General features: G+C 37.6%; 1 protein-coding gene across 20 annotated transcripts in view; it reads left to right on the top strand.

Annotated features, from left to right (window-relative positions):
• MAP4K4 (mitogen-activated protein kinase kinase kinase kinase 4) overlaps window positions 1–20,456 on the top strand; it is a 258,922-nt gene that overhangs the window by 125,647 nt on the left and 112,819 nt on the right. For all 20 annotated transcript variants that reach the window (XM_056808412.1, XM_056808409.1, XM_056808411.1 and 17 more), the window contains exon 3: window positions 1,100–1,156. In XM_056808412.1, coding sequence (XP_056664390.1) covers window positions 1,100–1,156 — 57 coding nt within the window. The remainder of the gene's footprint in view (window positions 1–1,099; window positions 1,157–20,456) is intronic.

Raw genomic sequence — 20,456 nt, 5'->3', positions numbered from 1 at the left:
ATTCTTTGATCCTCTGATAATTTCTAATAAAAACAATGAATGTTTACTTTTCAAAGTCTTGATTAGAAATAGATTTTCTGTCTTCCTCAGTTACCTCTTCCTTTTCCTCTTTACACACTTCTTTTGCCTTTTTATTTCCTAATGTGTCCTAAGGCTTAATGTTCATCTTCTTCCCATAGGATGACACAGACTGTATTCTGAACAGTATGCAGTACATGGCTTTTTAAAAAAGTCAGCAAATGTTCATGGCAACACAACTCAACATGTAAAGTAATATTAACTTAATAATAGAAGTAGCTTAATTTTATCTAGTGTTTTAAAGGAGGTGTGTTGTGGTAGAAAGAGGATTGAACTTGGTATCAGGAGAGACTTGGGATTTTGAATCATGGCACCGGTATCTTTTGACCATGGGCAAATTACTTCACTGACTTCTATGAACCTTAGTTTCTTAATCTGTTAAATGGGATTAACAAGGCTTATGCTACCTCTCTTAGAAGGGGGTAATAGGGAGAATGCTTTATAAACCTTAAAACAGTTCCATAAATATGGAGCTAATTGTATTTAATGTTTACAAGTCCTTTAGTTACATTCTCATTAGCTATAATTATGTCTATAATAATGCCATTCTTAGGGTGATATTTACAACATCTCTTTAATATTCTATCACTGAAAACTAGAATCCCCCCATTATTATTATTATTGCTATTGCTATTATAGCCCTTCAGTATGCTTATAAGAGGGGGGAATTAACATGATTGGAGATCAACTTTATTTTAATTTAATGTAAATGATTTAGGATTTGATGAATGGGTGATTAGGAAAATAAACCTAGGGATTTGATGTTTAAACAGAACATGTTAGTGCAACTTATTGTCTGGTTGATTAAATGTAATTTATCTTAAATAATATTTTATTGGTATTACTAACTATATTATCTTTATTGAAGAGTCAGACTATTTCATCATATGTTTTTGTTAATGTGATGAATATGTTAGAGGAGATAATTATGCTGGAAACTTCCTTATCTACTCTTTCTCATTAATGATGGCATGGAAGAAGAATTGATTTCTGATTGTTCTTTCTTTTCTTTGTTCTTTAGGGCCGACATGTCAAGACGGGTCAGCTGGCGGCTATCAAAGTCATGGATGTTACTGAGGTAAGTAAAGACGAGGGGGAAAAACAAGAGTTGAAAAAGAAAAGTTGTTTTTGATTTATATTCCCATATATACCCTGATTAAATATATCCTCTTTTAGTATTAAAATCTATAGAATCTTACAAGGCAGGCTGGTGCAGAGAGGGGGGGGGGGGAGGAGAGAGACAGAGAGACAGAGAGAGAGACAGAGAGACAGAGAGAGAGACAGAGAGAGAGACAGAGAGAGAGACAGAGAGAGAGACAGAGAGAGAGAGAGGGAGAGAGAGACAGAGAGAGAGACAGAGAGAGAGAGAGAGAGAGAGAGAGAGAGAGAGAGAGAGAGTTCTCACATGGATATGTTTGCATAAAGAGGATAAAAAAGATTTTGTTAAAGCCTACTTTTGTACATGAGAAATCACCATTTCAGATTGCCCTCTTGTGACATGATGTATTCAGGAAGTTTTAGGGGCCAATTTCCTTAAATTTCTGCAGATGTTGTCTAAATAACTGAGCATCAGTAGCATCTTAATAAATAAATAAACCAAATGTTGATGTCATCTCTCTGGCAACATTATTGCATTTCTTTAAAATGGAAAAAAAAAATAAAAGGATTTCCATAAGGGAAGGTTAAAGTCATATGAACAGGGAATTTATAGAGATGAGAAGGTCTTCCCTAGTGTACTGTGCTGCTATTTTATTTTTAACATGAGGGAATGGGTTCAGTGAGGTTCCCAGTGGCTTGAAAGCAGAAACATCTGCTAGAATGATGAGCAGATTGTTGGCAAAATTTAGTAATGAAAGTAGTAGTTGAAATGGTTTCAGGGGAGAGTTATAGCGGCAAAGCTTTAGATGGGAAAAAGGGAATATTAACCTAAACTTAAAATTAACCATATATAATTTGTATGTGTCTATATTTAAACCTCCTTATTTTAAATATAGCTTTAATTTATTGTGTTCCAAAAATTACCTATTTAAATTTTATTAGGATATTTATTTATAGTAGATTTTGGAACATTTCCATATTTTAGTCTACATTTTAGTCTTCATTAATTATGGCCTGTAATTCAAGATAGTTGACTCAATCAGTCAATTTTTATTATTCCTTCTCAGTCTATTAACTTCAAATATTTGGTCTGATATTTGGAGACATATCCAAATCCAGCCAGGTAGTTGTTGTTCATTCATGCCTGACTCTTCGTGACCCCATTTTAGAGTGTAATCTTGGCAAAGATACTGGCGTGGTTTGCCATTTTCTTCTCCAGCTCATTTTAGAGACAGAGTTAAATGTCTGAGGCTGGATTTAAACTCAGGCAGATGAGTCTTCCTGACACTTGGCCTAGCACTCTGTACACTTTGCCACCTAGTTTCCCTTAGTTACCATTCTTTATTTCATATCTTATCTCAGGGTCCTTCAGAGAGACAAACTAATTATTCTGGTGTCATCTATAGTATAGGCAAGCAAGTATTCCCATCCAGCTTATTATGATCCTTATTCTTTGTAACATACTAATAACTAAAAATGCCTTTTTGTAATAGTAATTATATCCATTAGAATTAAAGAAGAGAGGATACTGTAATTTCTAGGCACAGCTGAAATAGTAGGACCAGAATAATTTGGGGGGGGGGGGAATTATTTTTTTAACCCTTCCCTTCCCTTTTACTTTATTTTTAAATTATTTTTTAAAACCCTTACATTCTGTCTTAGAATCAATGCTGTGTATTGGTTCCAAGGCAGAAGAGTGGTAAGGACTAGGCAATAGGGGCTTGCCCAGAGTCATACCTGGGAAGTGTCTGAGGCCAGATTTGAACCTAGGACCTCTTATCTCCAAGCCTGGCTCTCAATCCAATGTGCCACCCAGTTTCCTCCCTTATCTTCCATTTTAGAATCAATATTATGTATTGATTGGTTCCAAGGCAGAAGAGTGAGCAGTAAGGGCTAGGCAGTGGGGGTTAAGTTAATCACAGTTATGCAGCTAGGACTTGTCTGAGGCTAGATATGAACTCAGAACCTCCTATCTCTGAGCCCGATCTGATTCTCAATCCACTGAGCCACCTAGCTTCCCTCTGGATATCTGTTTTAATCATACAGGGAGAGAGCTAACATTTCTAAATGGATAGAAACATTTCCCTTATACACTATCATGATTTTTGTTTTTAAATCAACAGAATGCATTGACCTCACTGGAATAGTCTTTAAAATTCATTTTTTTCAAAATTTGAAAAATTTAATGCAGTAACAAAAAAAATCTTTCTTCCTTTATTATCATGGGGGTGGGGGAAAAAGAGAACATCCCAATCCCTTGTATCAGATAGGCAAAACAAGTTCTTGCTTTGACTGTGACCAAAATCTATATCTGTACATCTGTATCAACTATATCTATACCCTGAGTTCATTAGGAAGTGAGTAGCATATTTCTTCATGGGTCCTCTAGAATTATGGTTGGTCATTGTGTTGATCATAGTTGATCTTTCTTATCACCTCCCCTCAAAGAAGAGATGAGATTAAGAATATGCTTCTATTAAAATATAATCCACATATAATGATAATTTTTTATAAAGTATTTTGAAATTCTCTCAACTCATCTTTTTCTTCGTTGTGATTCAGTGCTAGATAGACTATTGTAACCTAGAAAATGATAAGTTTAGAGCTGTTTAGCCATGAAAGGAATATTTATAAATGAGTTGTGCAGTCAGCTATAGCATTTCTCCTGTATAAGAGGAGAGAGAGAGAGAGGGGGAGAGAGAGAGAGACAGAGAGACAGAGAGAGACAGAGAGAGAAGGAGAGAGAGAGAAGGAGAGAGACAGAGAGAGAAGGAGAGAGAGAGAAGGAGAGAGGGAGGGAGGGAGAGAGAATAGTGTGAGGGAGAAAACCTTTTTCCTTGCTTTAGAAATGTAGTGAATGTTGTTGGACACATGCAAGATAAAAGTACCCCCCAAAGCAGCTATAAAATTAAACACTGACTTAGGATCCAACATCTTTCTTCAGATCTAGGATTAAAAGAGAATGTAAGGTGAAAAAGGTGTTAATTATATAAAAAGGTTGGACTGGATATATTTAAAAATAGGGTTGCCAGGAATTTATATTAATTCCAAAGAGATTTATTTACAATTTATTTACAAAATATAGAAAGAGTGAAGTAAGAAAATCAGAGAGAGGTTAGGATAAGATATCTAGCTTAAGCACAAAGCTCAACCCTGGCAGGGAGAATTAGTCCCTAGGGCTCTGGAGAGCTGAGGACCTGGGGAAGTCTCTCCTCAGGCTAGTCTCTTCAGAAAATCCAATATGAAAGGAGTTGGCCTTTCACTCACCATGCCTTGGGTCTAGTCAGCAGATTATCCACCAGCCTCCACTCCAAAGTAAGAAAGAAAGAACTCTGAACTCCAAGTAAAAACTCCAAGTAAAACTCCATTCAGGAAGTTGTAACTCCCTTTAAAGACACTTTCTTTTTTTGTCACTTCCTGTGCCTTTCCCTAATTTTACATCTACTAATCACAGTTGAAGCTTTGCTTTAGGACTACCCAGGAGGCAGTCAGTCGATTCTGATTTGTCACCCACTATTGCACACGTGGGTCACAGACCTCTCCCACTAAATTTGATTAAGTGGGATGTTTACACTTTTGGTGACTAAATCTCAAAATGGGCAGGGGTTACAATTTAAATCTTCACAATCAAGGGAGAGTTAATTTCATTTTCACAATCAGGGGCGAGTTAAATTTAATCTTCACAAAAATGAGGTAGTGAGCATAATGCAAACCAAGAAGTAAGTCCCAAAATAACTTTATATACACATGACATTTCATGTTTTTCATTAGTGTAAAATTTAAAAATAACATGACATTCAATATTTTTTAAAGTTTTAGTGTTACTTTTTCTTATAAAATTTCCCCACCCCTAAAATTGAGCTCTCTCTTAATAACAAAACAAAAACCACCAACATGATGATTCCCTCTGACTGTGTATAATATCATAATTGTTAAATTATGGGGCACCTATATATTCATGGAGTATGCTTGATTTTGTTTGCTGCAGTCAGGTGAGGTATTCCCTTAACTTAGTGTTAGCAGTAGAAAGACAAGAAGATAAGGCTGAGGGAACAAAGATCCGTATAGCTGAAACCACTCTGTGTTTTCTTGACCAGATACACCTTTCTTGTGGTCATGATCAAGGGGGAGTGGGCTATAAGTGTTGGAAGATCCTGAGCTAATCTTCTTTAATTTACTGCTTCTTACTTGTACTTGAAATAAATAATAGGCTGACAGGTAAAGGAAGGGAGACATTTCCCCAATAAAAACATTAAGAGAAGACATGTACTTTTAAAAAACAACAAAAAAGCCCATCACTTCTATCTTAGATTCGATACTAAGTATTAGTTCTGAGGCAGAAGAATGTTAAGAGTTAGGCAATTAGTATTAAGTGACTTGACCAAGGTTGCATATCTTCTAAGTGTCTAAAATCAGATATGAACCCAAATCCTCCTGACTCTAGGTTTGGAAATCTATTCCCTGAGCCCCCCAGTTTCCCCAAAGACTTGTACTTTTAATTAGTTTCAGGAAAAAGAGACACTGAACCTTTCTCTGTGTGCACATTTAAAAAGCTGGCACCGTACTATGTTATTCTTAAGGATAGTCTATAATTTTTTCCCAAATCTGAATTTTGGAGAAAGAGAAGAAAAAAAAATGAAGGACAGTAAAAGAGTACAGTGATAGTAAAAATTTGAATGAAGCATTTAAAGTTGAAAGAATGCTGGATTTGGAGTCAGAAGTCTTGGGTTAAAGTCTTTGGTTCGGACACTAGCTCTGCCACCTGTATGACTTTGGGGTAGTTGCTTCACCTCTTTGGCCTGAGTTTCTTCATCTGTTAAATGAAGAAGAACGAACTAAATTAGAGATAAAACTTGATATGAAATAAAGACCACTGAACCATATATAAGGATCCTTGTCCGTATGTAATGACTGAGAAAAACACACGGGAATAATAATTTTTTATTATTTATTTTGCTAAATAGTTTCCACTTATATTTTAATCTGGTTTGAGCAGTACTCAGGAGAGCTGTGGACTACATATGGTTTGAGGCCAAAATATTGGAGACTTTTGGAGTAAATGTCCTCTTAAGATGTCTTCAGGTTGGCTTTTTCTGGACATGTTCATCTTTGTATTGGTTGAGTTTTCAAGGCCAAGAATCATCACTAGCTGAATGGCTTCACCAGGCCAGCCAAATCTGTATGGTTCTGGAAGCCAAGGACGTGTCTATTCTTGACCATTTATTGATATATTTCATCTTGTCAAATATCTTTGTTAGGACCACATTGGTAAGTTACATAAATGGACCTTTCTGATGTTAGCCCCTCATCCATGTAACTGGGGAAGTATTTGGTGGGAGTTGGAAGGAGGAGAATAATAGCACTTGGTGGAATTCCAGTCCAGTCATACACTATTATTAGCTTCTTCCATTTATAACACTGTTGCTTCAGAACTGTCTGCTCCACTTGGTATTGTTGAAATTATTCAACTAATATTTATTTTTTAGTTTATTTTTTGAAGTCACATAAAACTTTACATAATTGTGATTAAGTTCTGCAACTTAGTTCTTATAAATGCCTTTACTTCATTTTCTATGTTGGAAAACACAAACCGTATACACGTATCCATTCCACATCATAGCTTTCCCTGTTGTGGTTTTGATATATCATGGATTTGTATAAGGAATTAATTGGATTTTTTTTTTTTAGTTTTGTGGAAGCTGTAGATGACAGAAAAAGGCCAGCAAATGATACAGAAAAAGTTTAAGATTAATGCATTAATGCATAAAATATATGTATTATATTGTATAATATCAATATATTTTATCTTTTTATTACCATAAGTAGACACGATTTCTTTTACTCTAAACATCCCTTAAAAGAAAAAAAGAAATTGAAACTTCTTCACTGGAATGAAGGTAGGGCCCAAAATTTTACATAGATATTTCAGCTCCTTGGGGCATCATGCTCCTAACCTCCACAATGTGGAAGGTACCTGTATTTCTCTGTCCAATAATGGAACTATTTGGGAAGTTTCTAAGGCTTCTTTGCTTTCATAAATTAAAAAAATACATTATGTATACTTTTATACCAATCAGTTTTCTTTTTAAAAATTATTTATACTTTATTAAATATTTCCAAATCATATTAAAAAATTTAAAAACATTGTTCCAAATTTTCTACCCCCTACCCCTTTTAGAAAGCAAGCAACATATTGATAATATGTGTTAAGTCCTACAAACCATATTAATCCTGTTGCAGAAGAAAATGCACACAAAACCTTCAGGAAAAATAAACTGAAGAAAAAAAATGCTTCAAACTAGAGTTCATCAGTCCTTTCCCTGATGGTAGATAGCATTTGTCATTGTGATCCTCAACAAATATTTATTAAGGCACCTCTTATGTGCCCAACTTTGTGCTGTGTACACAAACAACAAAACTATTCCTTTTCACAATGAATTTGCATTGGCTTTTCTAGTAACTGGTAAAGCTTGGAAGAAACGAAGTTAGGACTAGATATCTAGACATTTCCCTTCTCATTTTTGTGATGTAGCCTCTATTTGGTGGGGGTCTTCCGATCTTGGAGAACCCCAAACTTCTCCCAACAGTCTTTGGAAAGGACCGTGATTCTGCCTCTCTTCCCCAGTGCAATCTTTGATGCATGACCTCCTCCAAGTGGGGAACAGGCTCCCCCTCCATCCTTGCTGCCTTTTGATCTGGGTGCAGACAAAGAAAAGTCGACACTCTGCTCTAGCTTCTAAGACACGCTCGGGACCCAGAACAAGTTTCGATGCCAAGAGGAAGCATTTGCACCCCATGACCCCAGGATGAAGTTTGAATTAAATCTTGAAAACATGTTCTCTCCTGCTCCCATCCTCGGGGGCCCTCCCTACTCCCCCTCCCTCCCTGCCTGCCTGCTGGTGCTGCAGGAACCTTGGCCTGGAGCCTGGGAGCAAAAGAGAAAAGAGAGATTTCACAGCTGATGCTTCTCTTTCAGTCTTGGCAGGTGGGGAGGCAGAGGCTGCTGGAGGAGAATCTTGCTGTTTAGAGCAGGAGAGGGCATGTTTTCTGACTTTCATTCAGGTTTGATCTTGGGGGCAGGAGGTGCAAAAAATACCTCATGGCCATCGAAAAACTTTGTCTTAGCTACGTATTCTTTTTTTCCTGCAGCAGCAACAGGTAGTCGTGGGGATGAGCTAGGTATTCTGCCTCCTCCCCACAAGAAAGCAGCAGTGGAAAGCTGCCGCTTCTTTTGGTGAACTCAAGAATTTGGATGAAATAGTTCTGGGCTTTTAGCTAATCCAGGGATATTAAATTTTGTGTGTGTGTGTGTGTGTGTGTGTGTGTGTGTGTGTGTGTGTGTGTGTGTGTGTGTGTGTTACAGACTGGCAGTCTGATGAAGCCCATGGACCCTTTTTCTGAATAATGTTCATAAATATGTAAAATAAAATACATTGGATTAAAAAGGAAACCAACTATATTGGTTATTAAAAATATTTCACCAAAATATCTTAAAATGTTGGAACTATTTCAAAACACTTTTATTTTTATAATTACATATAATAACAGTTTTTATGAATTTAAGAGATCCAAATTGCCTCTCCCTCTCTTCTCTCCCCACTTCCAAAAGATGGTATCTGGGCTATTGATAATACTTATCATGCAAAGCATATTTAAATTGTAAAAATATTTTTAAAACCAGCTTCATGGATCTTAGGTTCCATGATCTCCTAATTTAACCTTTAGTGAACGGATTTATGTTTTTATATGTTAGAAAGAAATGCACGAAACCTTCAGAATGTTAATTTCATTGAAGAGGACCTAGGAATAAGGTGCCAAAATTAAATAGTGCAATTAATGCAATGGCTAATCATTTTCATGCATTTTTATATTTGTTAGAGGGTTTTGAAATTATACACTGAATCAGAAAACTCTCAACTTTTAAAAAGGTTCTTTTGAAAGCATATCAGGTTGTGCCTTAATGCTTTTGGTATTGTCCATTCTGGGCACAATCAGTCTGGTTGGCAAAAGAACAGTTGGGTTACTTAGTTTTCACCCTGGTTACCACTTTCTTCTTGTTATTTTCCTCTTTAGTCCCCATATTTTAGTTAGTGTAAAACTTGTCTGGTGTGGCAAAGAATATATACATATTAATCTCATGCATTTTTTTTCTCCCTTACCTCTCTACCAATTAATTCTCCTTTTTAAGGTAATTCTTCTCTTTACCAAGTTTATGGTTACCAAAAAAAAGTCAAGGAAGACTTTATAAACTACCTACCTTCCCCCAAGAAAAAAAGCTATAAAAAACCTCCCAAAGCTTTTTCTTCCTCCTAATCATTCAGGCTTATGGTCATTTTTGACTTTTCTCTGACTTTTATTTATTTATTTAAAATGAAAAAACAAACAAACAAAAAAACAAACCCTTATCTTCCATCTTGGAACCAATACTGTGTATTGGCTCCAATGCAGAAGAGTGGTAAGGGATAGGCAATGGGGGTTAAGTGACTTTCCCAGCGTCACACAGCTGAGAAGTGTCTGAGGTCAGATTGGAACTTAGGAACTCTCATCTCTAGACTTGGCTCTCAATGCACAAAGCTACCCAGCTGCCCCCTTTTCTCTGACTTTTAACCTCCACATCCAGTTAACTGAGAATATCTGTCAATTCTGCCTCTCTGGTACCTTTGGAATCCCTTATCCTGCTTATTCATGATTGCCTCTCTAATTCAGGAACCTCATCATCTTTTTCTTCCTCGATCTCCTAACTGGTTTCTCTACATCATCTTTTACTTCCTGGATCTCCTAACTTGTTTCTCTACATTTTGTTTCTTCACTTCTTAACTTGGTACCTAATTACCAAAATAGTCTTCCTAATAACCATGTCTCCCCACACCACTCTCTTGCTCAGAAAAATCTTCATGGTTCCCCATTGCCCATCGAATAAATGGAGACCTTTTAGCTGGATTTTTAGACCTTCTGTGATGTGGTTTTACCTTGCCTTTTCCATCTTATTTCACAGTACTTCACATACTCCATATTCAGCCACATGACTACTGGCTAGGATCTGACCTGGACCTTTGTAATGCCCACTTCCATGTATCTTGATTTTTTTCCACCTTGTCTGAATTGTGGTGCTATCTCAATCCATCCCACTTTCCTTCAAGATTAATTCAAGGGATATTTTCTCCATGAAGCTCTCCCTGTTGTCAGCCTTTGCTCACCTTCTACTCTAATCATACACTACCTTGTACTTCTCCACCCCATCATGCATTAGCTTCTAGTCTGTTTATTATAAAATCTAAACTTTTTGAGGGTACATCCTTGGTCATTTTTTCATCTGATTTTCCTGTAGTACTCACTTAACACATATATGTTAGATAGAATCTATGAATGCTATATTTATGCCCTGTGAATCCAGAAGTAATTATTGATTCTCTATTTTGTGACTAGTAGTATCCATCCAGGGAAGGAAGGAGAAGTGGGATGGAGATATAAAGAAACATGAAGTGCTAACTGTGAGATCAGACAATTAAATGAGAGATCAATATGGTCTTTTGAACCCTTTGCGCCCCCCCCCCCCCGCCCCCCCAGCCCATTTAGTTATGGCATTACTGCTCTGTTGGTCATATGTCTTTCATGAGCAGCTGTGTCTTTTTGCTTGTTGCTTCACTGTGGCCATTGATTTCCCAAAGGTTGTGACAGATACTGGCATTTTGTAGGTCCTCAGGGTAAGCTACAGGCATATCACCTGAGACTGTATTGTTGTCATCTGTCATTTTTCTCAAATAGTTGCCTTCCATTTTCTAAGCTGGTTTTCTTTTCAAAGAAAATATTTTTTTGGGGGGGGGGGCATGTATTTTTTATGCATCCATCAAGTCCTCCTCTCCTGGGACTCTGATATGTAGCAGTTTCCCCTCTTGGCTAAACTTTCTTAAGTGTACATCTCCTGATTTGTCTGGTAACATGTTTTAAGGACACATGAAATTATTGTTCCCAGTTCTAGTATTTGAGGCAACCTTGTAAAATTAATTAAGTAGCTTTTATTATGCACCTACTGTGTGCCAGGTGCTGAGGATACAAAGAAGGGGGGACTCCCCTTCCCCCTGGGGTCTCAAGATTGCCATCTAATAGAGAAGACAACATGGAAACGGACATGATCAATCTATATATAAGATAAATTCGGAGTATCCTTAGAGGCGAGGTGCTGGGAAAGTCTTCTTGCAGATCATGGGAGTTGAGCTGAGAACTGAAGCAAGCTAGAGAAGCTCAGAAGTGGAGGTGATGGGGGGGGGCTTTTTCGAGTGTTGGGGATCACCAGTGAAAGCCCAGTGAGTCAGGAGATTGGAATGTCCTGGATGAGGAACAACTAGGAGGCCAGTGCCACTGGATCTTTAAGGATATGGACAGGAGCGACATTTAAGAAATCTAGAAAGGTTGGAAATTGCCAGGGGATGGAGGAGGGCTTTAAAAGCCAAAAAAAGGATTTAATATTTGATCCCAGAGGTAATGGTAGGGGGCTGAGGAGAAAGAGACAGACAGAGAGATAGAGACAGAAGTCAGACTTGTTCTTTAAGAAAATCATTCTGACAGCTGGATGGAGCATGGGAGAAATTTGAGGGAGGAAGGTGTCTCCTACCCTCCAACAAACAAAACACCACCAACAGGATATTGTTAATATTTAGGCATGAGGTAAGAAGGGTCTACACATGTGTGGTTGCATTATTAAAGGAAAGGACAACAAAACATGAGACATGTTAGTGAGGTAGAAATTGGCAAGACTTGTCAAATTATGGGATTTGGGTTGGGAGGTTGAGAAAGGGTGAGGCTAGGTTACAGCCTTGAGTGACTCTCTTATTAATTCCTTCTGTTTGGCTTTTATACCTGTGCCTTTATTTTACATTCACTTTGGGGGGGGGGGATCACTACAGATTTTTTAAATCTGGGCAAGTTAAAAAAAGTTAGACTAAGTTACTGCCTACAAAGAACTGAAAAGTTTAGTGAAGAGGAAAAAAATTTATAGGACACTTAGGTGTGTAATGGGAACTGTCCTAAAGGGGTGTGAGATGATACAACCCATCTAGGAACTCCCCAGGGCCAGTGAAGCACAAACCCCTTGGCTTATGAAAAATAAGTTTATTTTATAAAGGGAATAATGGAAACTTGTAGATAGGACCGCAACACTCTTAAAGCTACCTCTACCCAACTTCTAAACTTCTAAGGAGAGCCTTCTGTTTCTTCTGCTTATAGCTCCTTGTTCTACCTAAAACTCTTCCTCAGGATATCTGACTCTATCCTGATCTTCCCACTAGTGATTAGCAAAAGAAAGGGAAAGCCTGGGTTTGGCTGCACTAAGTAACCCAAAGTAACAGATGAAAATCTTCAGATTACCTTAGCCCAAGAAGATGGACCACAGGCAGATGATCTCTGGACTTGGGGAAAATGATATCTCTATAAATTCTCTACCAAGAAGTCCAAAATTTCTCCTTGAAATTTTGACTTATCTTGGGAAAATCTTTCAGAGCAAAAACCCCTCTTCAGTTTGGTGGAAATTCAGCCAATGTCCAACCTACTTCCGGCTCAGTGGAAATCCAAGAAGGAAGTAAGTTCATTTATTTTCAGTTCAAACTCCCACAATTCCTTTCCCCTTCCCAGAATCCTTTCCCAGGGCTTGTATAAAAATTCCCTTCTTTTAGCTAATCTCTGAAACCAGTCTATCCCTAACTGATTCCTACAGGTGCTACAGTGCATATAGTGCCAAGTCTGGAGAGAGGAAGACAAATCTTTCTTAATTCAAATTTTGTCACAAGTCACTAAATCTTACTGTTTGCCTCAGGTTCCTTATCTGGAAAATGGGCTGTAGTAGGCAATGGCAAACCACTTTAGTAGCTAAGGAAACCTCAAATGGGGTCACAAAGAACCAGATATGACTGAAAAACAACTAAACAACAATAAATTACACATTCTATCCCCTCAGTAATTGTGGATTTTTTGGGGCGTGTGGTTCCTTTTCCAGCACCCAGGACAGTGTCTTCCTTATCTACATAGTAGACACTTTACTGAATTGAATGGAAAGAACTTTACTATTCCATAGAATTGTCTTAAGTCTTTGAGAGGTACAAGCCAAGGACCTTGAGAGTTTTGTGGGGGTAGAAAGGGGAATTTCATTGTGGGGGAGGAGTCTTTGAAGTTTTGGTGGAATTGGTGGCTTTTAAGAAATATTATGAAATATAGGTAAAATTTTAGCAGATGGGGATTGAGGGTAGGGGGAAGATACCGGGTATAGAGAAACACAAAAGTAGGCAATAAAAGAATTATGTCATGAAATGGTAAGTAGGCTAGCCTGGAGAGTAGATATAGGTGGTACGGCTACAAAGGTGAGTTGGAACCAGCAACTATTGAGGTTTTACTGAGAGCAGTTTGGGATTTGGGGAGCCATTGAGATTTTTGATGTGAATTGATGTGATGATATTTGTACATTAAGAAAATCTAATAAGCAATTTGTAACTATCAATGATTTTTGAGAAAAGTTGCAAATTGGGAACTTTACAAAAGCTAGCCCTTTGCTCATATCATCCTTCCTCCCTACTTAATCCAATTAGCCAAAGACTACTTGCACTTCAAGACCAAGCTTGATCCTGAATTATCTGAGAAGGCTTTGTGTGGGTTCCCTGCCCCAACCTAAAGTCATTCCTTAACTTCCTCTTAATTCTTCTGACAATTATTGCATGTTATTCATTTGGCAGTGAATTATGTATTTACTTGTGTTAGGATTTTTAAAATTGTCTCCCTCAATTGTTTATAGCTTTTAATTGTTGTATAACTTTTTATGTGTTTGGTTTCCTCAGTAGATCTATAAACATCTTTGAAGGCAAGACGGGTTCCTTATTCTTTGCATTCATCCTTTCACTGCCACCCACGGCATAGTGTTTTGCACATAGTAGGGATTCTAGCTATTTGTCGATCCAGAGGACTAGTCAGTGTACTCTTGAAAGCAACCCCCTAAATACTTTGAGTATAATGGACATGGGAAGGGTCTGAATTCCCAGTGTGACTTACTTGAAGTACCGCTATTATTATTTTTAAAATTTTTAACTCTCTCTCAGAATCAATACTAAATATAAGTGCCCAGGTAGAAGAGTAGTAATGTAGTAAGATCAGGATATTTGGGGTTAAGTGACCTGCCCAAGGTCACACAACTAGGAAGTGTCTGAATCCATATTTGAACCAGGAGCAAGAGCTATCTCTATCCACTGTACACCTAGATACCTCTAAGGAGGAATACTATTAATGAATATGTATAAGTTTTGTTCTGTTGACATGCAGTGTTTTAATACATTGTCATGGCTCCTCATTCTTGTTTAAATATGTGCTGTAACACCCTAAAATTCAGTGTTCTGCCTAAAGTTTTGGCATTGTTGAGGGTAGGATTATTCCTTTTGGGGTAGGTAGGTGAGGCTCCCCGAACTGGCGAGAAGCCTCAAGGTAGAAAGATAGAAAAAGGATAGAAGTTTTGGATACCCTGAGGGGCGTGGTGGAGCCAAGTTATAGATATGAGGTGGCAGAAATGAGTCAGAAACCAGGCCTCATTGATTATAATAGGGCCACAGCATAACCCCGATCTTTAGGATGTCGCAGAGGCATGATCCATCCTGAGATCCACAGTTAATACCACACAGGTCAGAGGCATGATAGAGAAAAGAGAGTGCCTGGCCAAAAGCTAGGTCCCGGGTGGGAGAGGTAGATGAGGAAAGGAATTAAAGATGGAGCAAGGACAGACATCAGTGAGAGCTGAGATCCAAGAGAGGAAGAGAGGGCGGAGCTTGCTGTGGCCCTGTATTTAATCTCTTTGATATGCAAATATACACAATACATAGGGATGATTATCATTGGTTAATGACAAGGTATAGGTGTGGTTTCTCTTAGCCAGGTGAACACAAAGAAACCTGTTTTCCCACCTAACCTGGGGGAAGCTGGGGTCAAGGGTCAGAGGCTTTCCCAGCCATGCACAAGACTGAGCATGTTCTCTTCTAAGACAATCTCTACATTCTGTTTCCCTTGTCCCTAGATAGGTGTGGACTGCTACATCAGGGAAGTGTTAGGGAGAAGAAGAGATTTTATAATATTTTGAAGGGAAAAAATTTCCAACTTAGTAGTCTCATTATGGAAAAACATTTAAGTACCTACTATGTGGTGGCACTGGGCTAAATGCTTTACAAATACCCATTTTACAGTTTGGGAAACTGAGATAGGCAGAGGATAAATAACTCCCAGGATAACATAGCTAGTAAGTTTCTGAGGCTGTACAAGTCCATAGGTCTTCCTTAATGTCACCCTACCTTGCTGCCTAAATTATTTTAAGAGCTCTGGGGTATATTGAAAAAAGCAATTCTAACCTTTAAAATTAAAACTTTTCCTATTGGTAATTTTGTTCATAGATTTAATCTTAATATGTTTCACCTTTTTTTTAAAAATACTCATTATTGTTGAATAAAAAATAAGACAGCTTCAAAATTTCCACCAAATTAGAATTTATATTGTTCTTTTTGTCAAAAGCTTTTTCTGCATCTGTTGAAACAATCATATGATTTGGTGTTTATCTTTTCTGAAATAGACATAATTCTTGGGCTTTGTTTCATTTTTTTTTCACCCAATACTACTTCCTTTCCTGTCCTGATCTCCAGTAGATCTTTTGAGAAAAGATGTTTATAGTTGTATACTTGAATGAAAAGAAGTAGTAGGTAATTTTTAAAGAGTTGATCCTGGGGTGCTTCCTTTTGTAAGGAAGCTTGTCACTATGGGAACCCATGCTGAGTTGGACAAAAGAGTAACTTTTCAGCATTTAGAAACCTCTTGTAAGGTCTTTCCTTAGTTTTACCAGGCTGTAAACAATGCTGAGAGTCTTTTAATAGATGATGATTTTATATGTGCCCATAAAGGAAAATGGCAATTTTGGTTTGGAAACTTTGCAGTTCAGATCTCTTTAGCAATAACAAAGAATAAACAAACAAAACTTTGAAGGAAGCAGTTTCTTTTCCTCCATGTGAGAATTACTCTCCCTCAATTTACTACTCGGAGCAGATTATTAGATAGTGTTTATAGTAAATCCTGTGTACAAACATTAATATAGTGATTTTTTTCTTTTTTGGGCTTCTGATTGTTCACTTTTAAAAACAGTTCTACAATCTTAAAAAAACCCATGATTCTTTGCAAATGCCGGTCTCTTACTTAATTAACACATTCACACTTTGACATAAGTGTTGGTTGTCCCAGGACTTAATCTTATTGCAAATTATCTTTTTAAAGTTGCATATTATTCCTGAATTACAAAGAGAAATGTAGTATTTTTCATCTTATGGGTAGGCTACTCTGAAGTGTTTTCAGGAAGGGAAAGAGGATGGGATAGGTTGGAAAGCATTTATTAGTCATATTATATATTTATTAGTTGTTATATTATTGGAAAGTTCAAAATGGCACTGTGGCGAGTCAGACCTGACTGAAAACAAGAATCATCATAAGAGGTCATAGGTCCTGGCAGGAATCTTTAAGCAAAGTCTAGATGTCTACTTATTGAAGGATGGACTGGGAGAGATTCTTGAATGAATATGGTGGGACTAGATGACCACCAGTATCTCTTCCAATTCAGAATCTCTTTTCCCAATGAACTTAGCCAAGAAAAATATAAAACCTTGTATGGTCTAACCAGACCTCTCTCATCCTATTGGGTTTATAGTTGGGCTTTTGAATTCGTTTCCTTAACTTTTCTTAGCCTCAGTTTCTTTATTATAAAATTGAGCATTTAACTCCCAAATCAAATGAATTAATATTTGTTATGACCTTTGGAAACATTAATAAATACTAGCTGCTTCTCCTCCTTCTCCTTCTCCTCCTCCTCCTCCTCCTCCTCCTCCTCCTCCTCCTCCTCCTCCTCCTCCTCCTCCTCTTTCTCCTCCTCTTTCTTCTCCTTCTCCTCTTCCTCTTCTTGAATACTGATGTCATTTGATGCTCTGGATGTATTAATAGATATGTTTTCATTCTAACAATTTCCTTTAAAAACCATCCTTTATAGTAGTGCCACCCCTCATTTTTTTTTTCTGTGTGGTGGGGTTTATCTTAATATATGGTAATACAGGGGAGCAGATGGAAAAGGAATTGTTTTAAAATAGCCAGCTTGTGCTGTCCTGGTTGCTGCAGTGCAGTATTGAAGTAAGTACTTGTTAGCACAACCCACTCTTTCTGAATTTAATTTTGGTGACTTTTCCAGTTTTAAATCTATCAGTAAGAACTAAGTATATAATTCATGGTATAAATTAGCAAGCCTATGTATTTTGGGTTAGTTGAATTAATTGCCTGTTTTACTAGCTTGTCATGGTCCTATCAATGGAAGTGGTGAGTCTGTACATCATTCCTTAAAATTTATATCTCAATGCAAATATTTTAGTAATCAGAAACTTAAATGTTAAAACTTACCAAAATAGGAGAAAAAAGAGGTGGGGAGAATTCCCTTATGACAAGATCTTTTATCACTCTACTATTTCTGTATTTGTAAACAACTTCTAGCTGAGTGGGTTGACTAGAATAGAAAAGAACCCCAAATAAAAATAGGGAACTGACAAATTGAGGGTTCAATACTATGAACTGGTTTCAAGGCAGAAGATTGAGTGATTTGCCCCGGATCACATAGTTGGGCAGTATCTAAGATCAGCACTTCCCAACTCTAGACCTGACTCAATCCATTGAGCCATCTTCCTGCCCCCTGGTTTTTCTTTATAATACACCAAGCAGTTAAAATAACATGACACTTGGGGGCAGCTGGGTAGCTCAGTGAATTGAAAGCCAGGCCTAGAGACAGCAGGTCCTGGGTTCAAATGTGTCCTCAGACACATCCCAGCTGTGTAACCCTGGACAAGTCACTTAACCCCCATTGCCTAGCCCTTTCCACTCTTCTGCCTTGGAACCAATACACAGTATTGATTCCAAGATGGAAGGTAATGGGAAAAAAAATAACATGACTCATTATTATTGGACTTGCAATTAAATACAATCTGAGATACCAGAAATTACTCATGTTATCCTGTCCCCTTCTTCTCCTTACACACCCAACAACTTGGTACAAAAGGCAATAGTAACAGTACCTGTTTAATGTATGAATTAGTCTAGTGTCCACGAGTATTTTAAGGTGATTCTGTTTTTTATTTTTTTATTTTTACAAAATTTTTGGGGATATAACGCTATGCTTCATATAAATATTTAGCTTGCAGAAACATTCAGATACAGAGGTAATGTTTTTTATCTATTTATTATTATGTAATTATAGCATGACAATTTCTTTTAAATAATAATTTATTGACTTTAATATTTAAAGTAGAAAATTTCAATTTTATTTTATTTAAAATTTTATTTAATAAAATATTTCTCAATTATATTTTTAAAGGCTTTAAACAAATTTTTAAATATAAATTTTTTTTTGTTTTAAATTTTCACTCTCCTTCCTGCTGCTTCTCTTACCTCTCCAGAAGAAAATAATAATGAAGTCATGCAAAACAAGATTTCCAAATTAACCAAGAAAACACATACTTACATACACTACAACTAAGGGGGGAAAAAAGAAAACAGAAAAGTATTAAAACAATTAAATTTAAATTTAAATTAAAAATTAAATTAAATGAAAAGTATTAAACAATTACATTATCTTGGATTAATGGGGATAGAACCGTTCTCCTCTTCAGCTCCTCTCCCAAAACTTGCTAGTGATTTTTTTTCCATAATCTTAACAGATCTAAATAGATTGATTGTGGCCCCAAAACCTGTGCTGTTAATACCTTTTGTAATCAGGCTTTGGTGATAAAACTCTCTCTCTGTGCTGCTATAGTGTGGGCAGAGAAAGCGTAAGCCTGGCTTGCTTTCTTCTTCTCATCGGTCTAGACATTTTCCAAACACTCAGAATGACCCATTCAGTATCCACCTTCCCACACACAGCAGCAACACCTGAGTTCTTGTTTTCTCCCTTTGTCTTCACCCAGCTGTGTTCTGATGGGGCAAACCGACCTGACAGGTTAGGAGGCAGCTTGTGAGGAGTGGTGCTGCCTGGCTTTATATTGGGTTCCATAAAGAGCTCATTAGAGATGCCACTTCATGGATTTTAAATCAGCCTCGTTGGGTCCTTTCAAGGCACCTGGCACAAAATAACATGTAAAATCTCTTTTTTTACTTAATGGGGTCTCATGATTGAAACTAGCCATAGTATTGGCCCACCAGCCAATGTATGTCCTGGAGAAAATCTGTTATTGTTCATTCATCGAGGACATTTTTGTTTGTTAGTTTGTTTCTAGCCTTGTTCTCTTTGTCTTAGAATCAATACGAAGTATCAGTCCCAAGGCAGGAGATTGGTAAGGGCTAGGCAATGGAGGTTAAGTGACTTGGCCAAGGTCACACAGCTGGGAAGTGTCTGCAGACAGAATTAAATCCAGGACCTGGTACTCTGTTCACTGAGCCACCTAGCTGCCCCCCTGCTTCTTTCTTAAAACAAGACCTTGATTTCACATTGCAGCTCATGCATCTCCCCCCATAATCAATGAAAATTGGTTAGATTTTCTCACCATATTTAAGTTTATTACTCTCTGGGGATGTATAACCTTTGGATTCAGCTCCTTAGCCTAGCATTCAGTACCCACTAGGCTTTCTAGCCCACAGTCCTAGTCTTATTTCATAAGATTCTTCTTGTTTTAGATGTGTTTTAATCAAACTGGATTCCTTGTCATCTGCCATTCGTATCCCGCCCTGTTCTGCCCTCTCCATCCTTTTATTCACATGTTCTGCCATATCTGGAAGCAGCTGTGCCCTCCTTCCTCTATCTTTCCCTTCACTTCTTTAGTTCTTCCAGAAGAGCCCCTCTTTCCCCTTTCCGTTTTAAGGGTGACACCACCATCATTTAACAGAGCACTGGCCCGGGGTGTTGGACAGGAACATTACTGCTCGCTTGATGCTGTTCCCGAGTCTTATCAGAGACACACTTGAAGGATTGCCTCATGGTGTGATCAACTCTCCATGCTATCACGGGATGACCCGGGCTCCCATCTGGCCTCAAACGCTTCCTAGCTAGGTGACCCTGGGCCAGTCCCTTACTCCTTGCCCTTCCATCTTAGCAGTTAAGATAGCAAATATGGGTTCAGAAGAGAAAAGAAAAATAGGACCACTTTGGGGCATTTAGTAGGCTGGAAAGAGTGATTTGAATCGGTCATTCTCCCCTGATCTGCTCTTGGTGGATTCATAGCTTGGGACATTTTAACGGAATGGCCAGTTTTGCA

Source organism: Monodelphis domestica, chromosome 8 (assembly GCF_027887165.1).
Source record: "Monodelphis domestica isolate mMonDom1 chromosome 8, mMonDom1.pri, whole genome shotgun sequence".
Lineage (NCBI taxonomy): Eukaryota > Metazoa > Chordata > Mammalia > Didelphimorphia > Didelphidae > Monodelphis > Monodelphis domestica.
The sequence above is the reverse complement of the archived record's forward strand: the minus strand, read 5'-3'. Positions and strand labels throughout refer to the sequence as shown.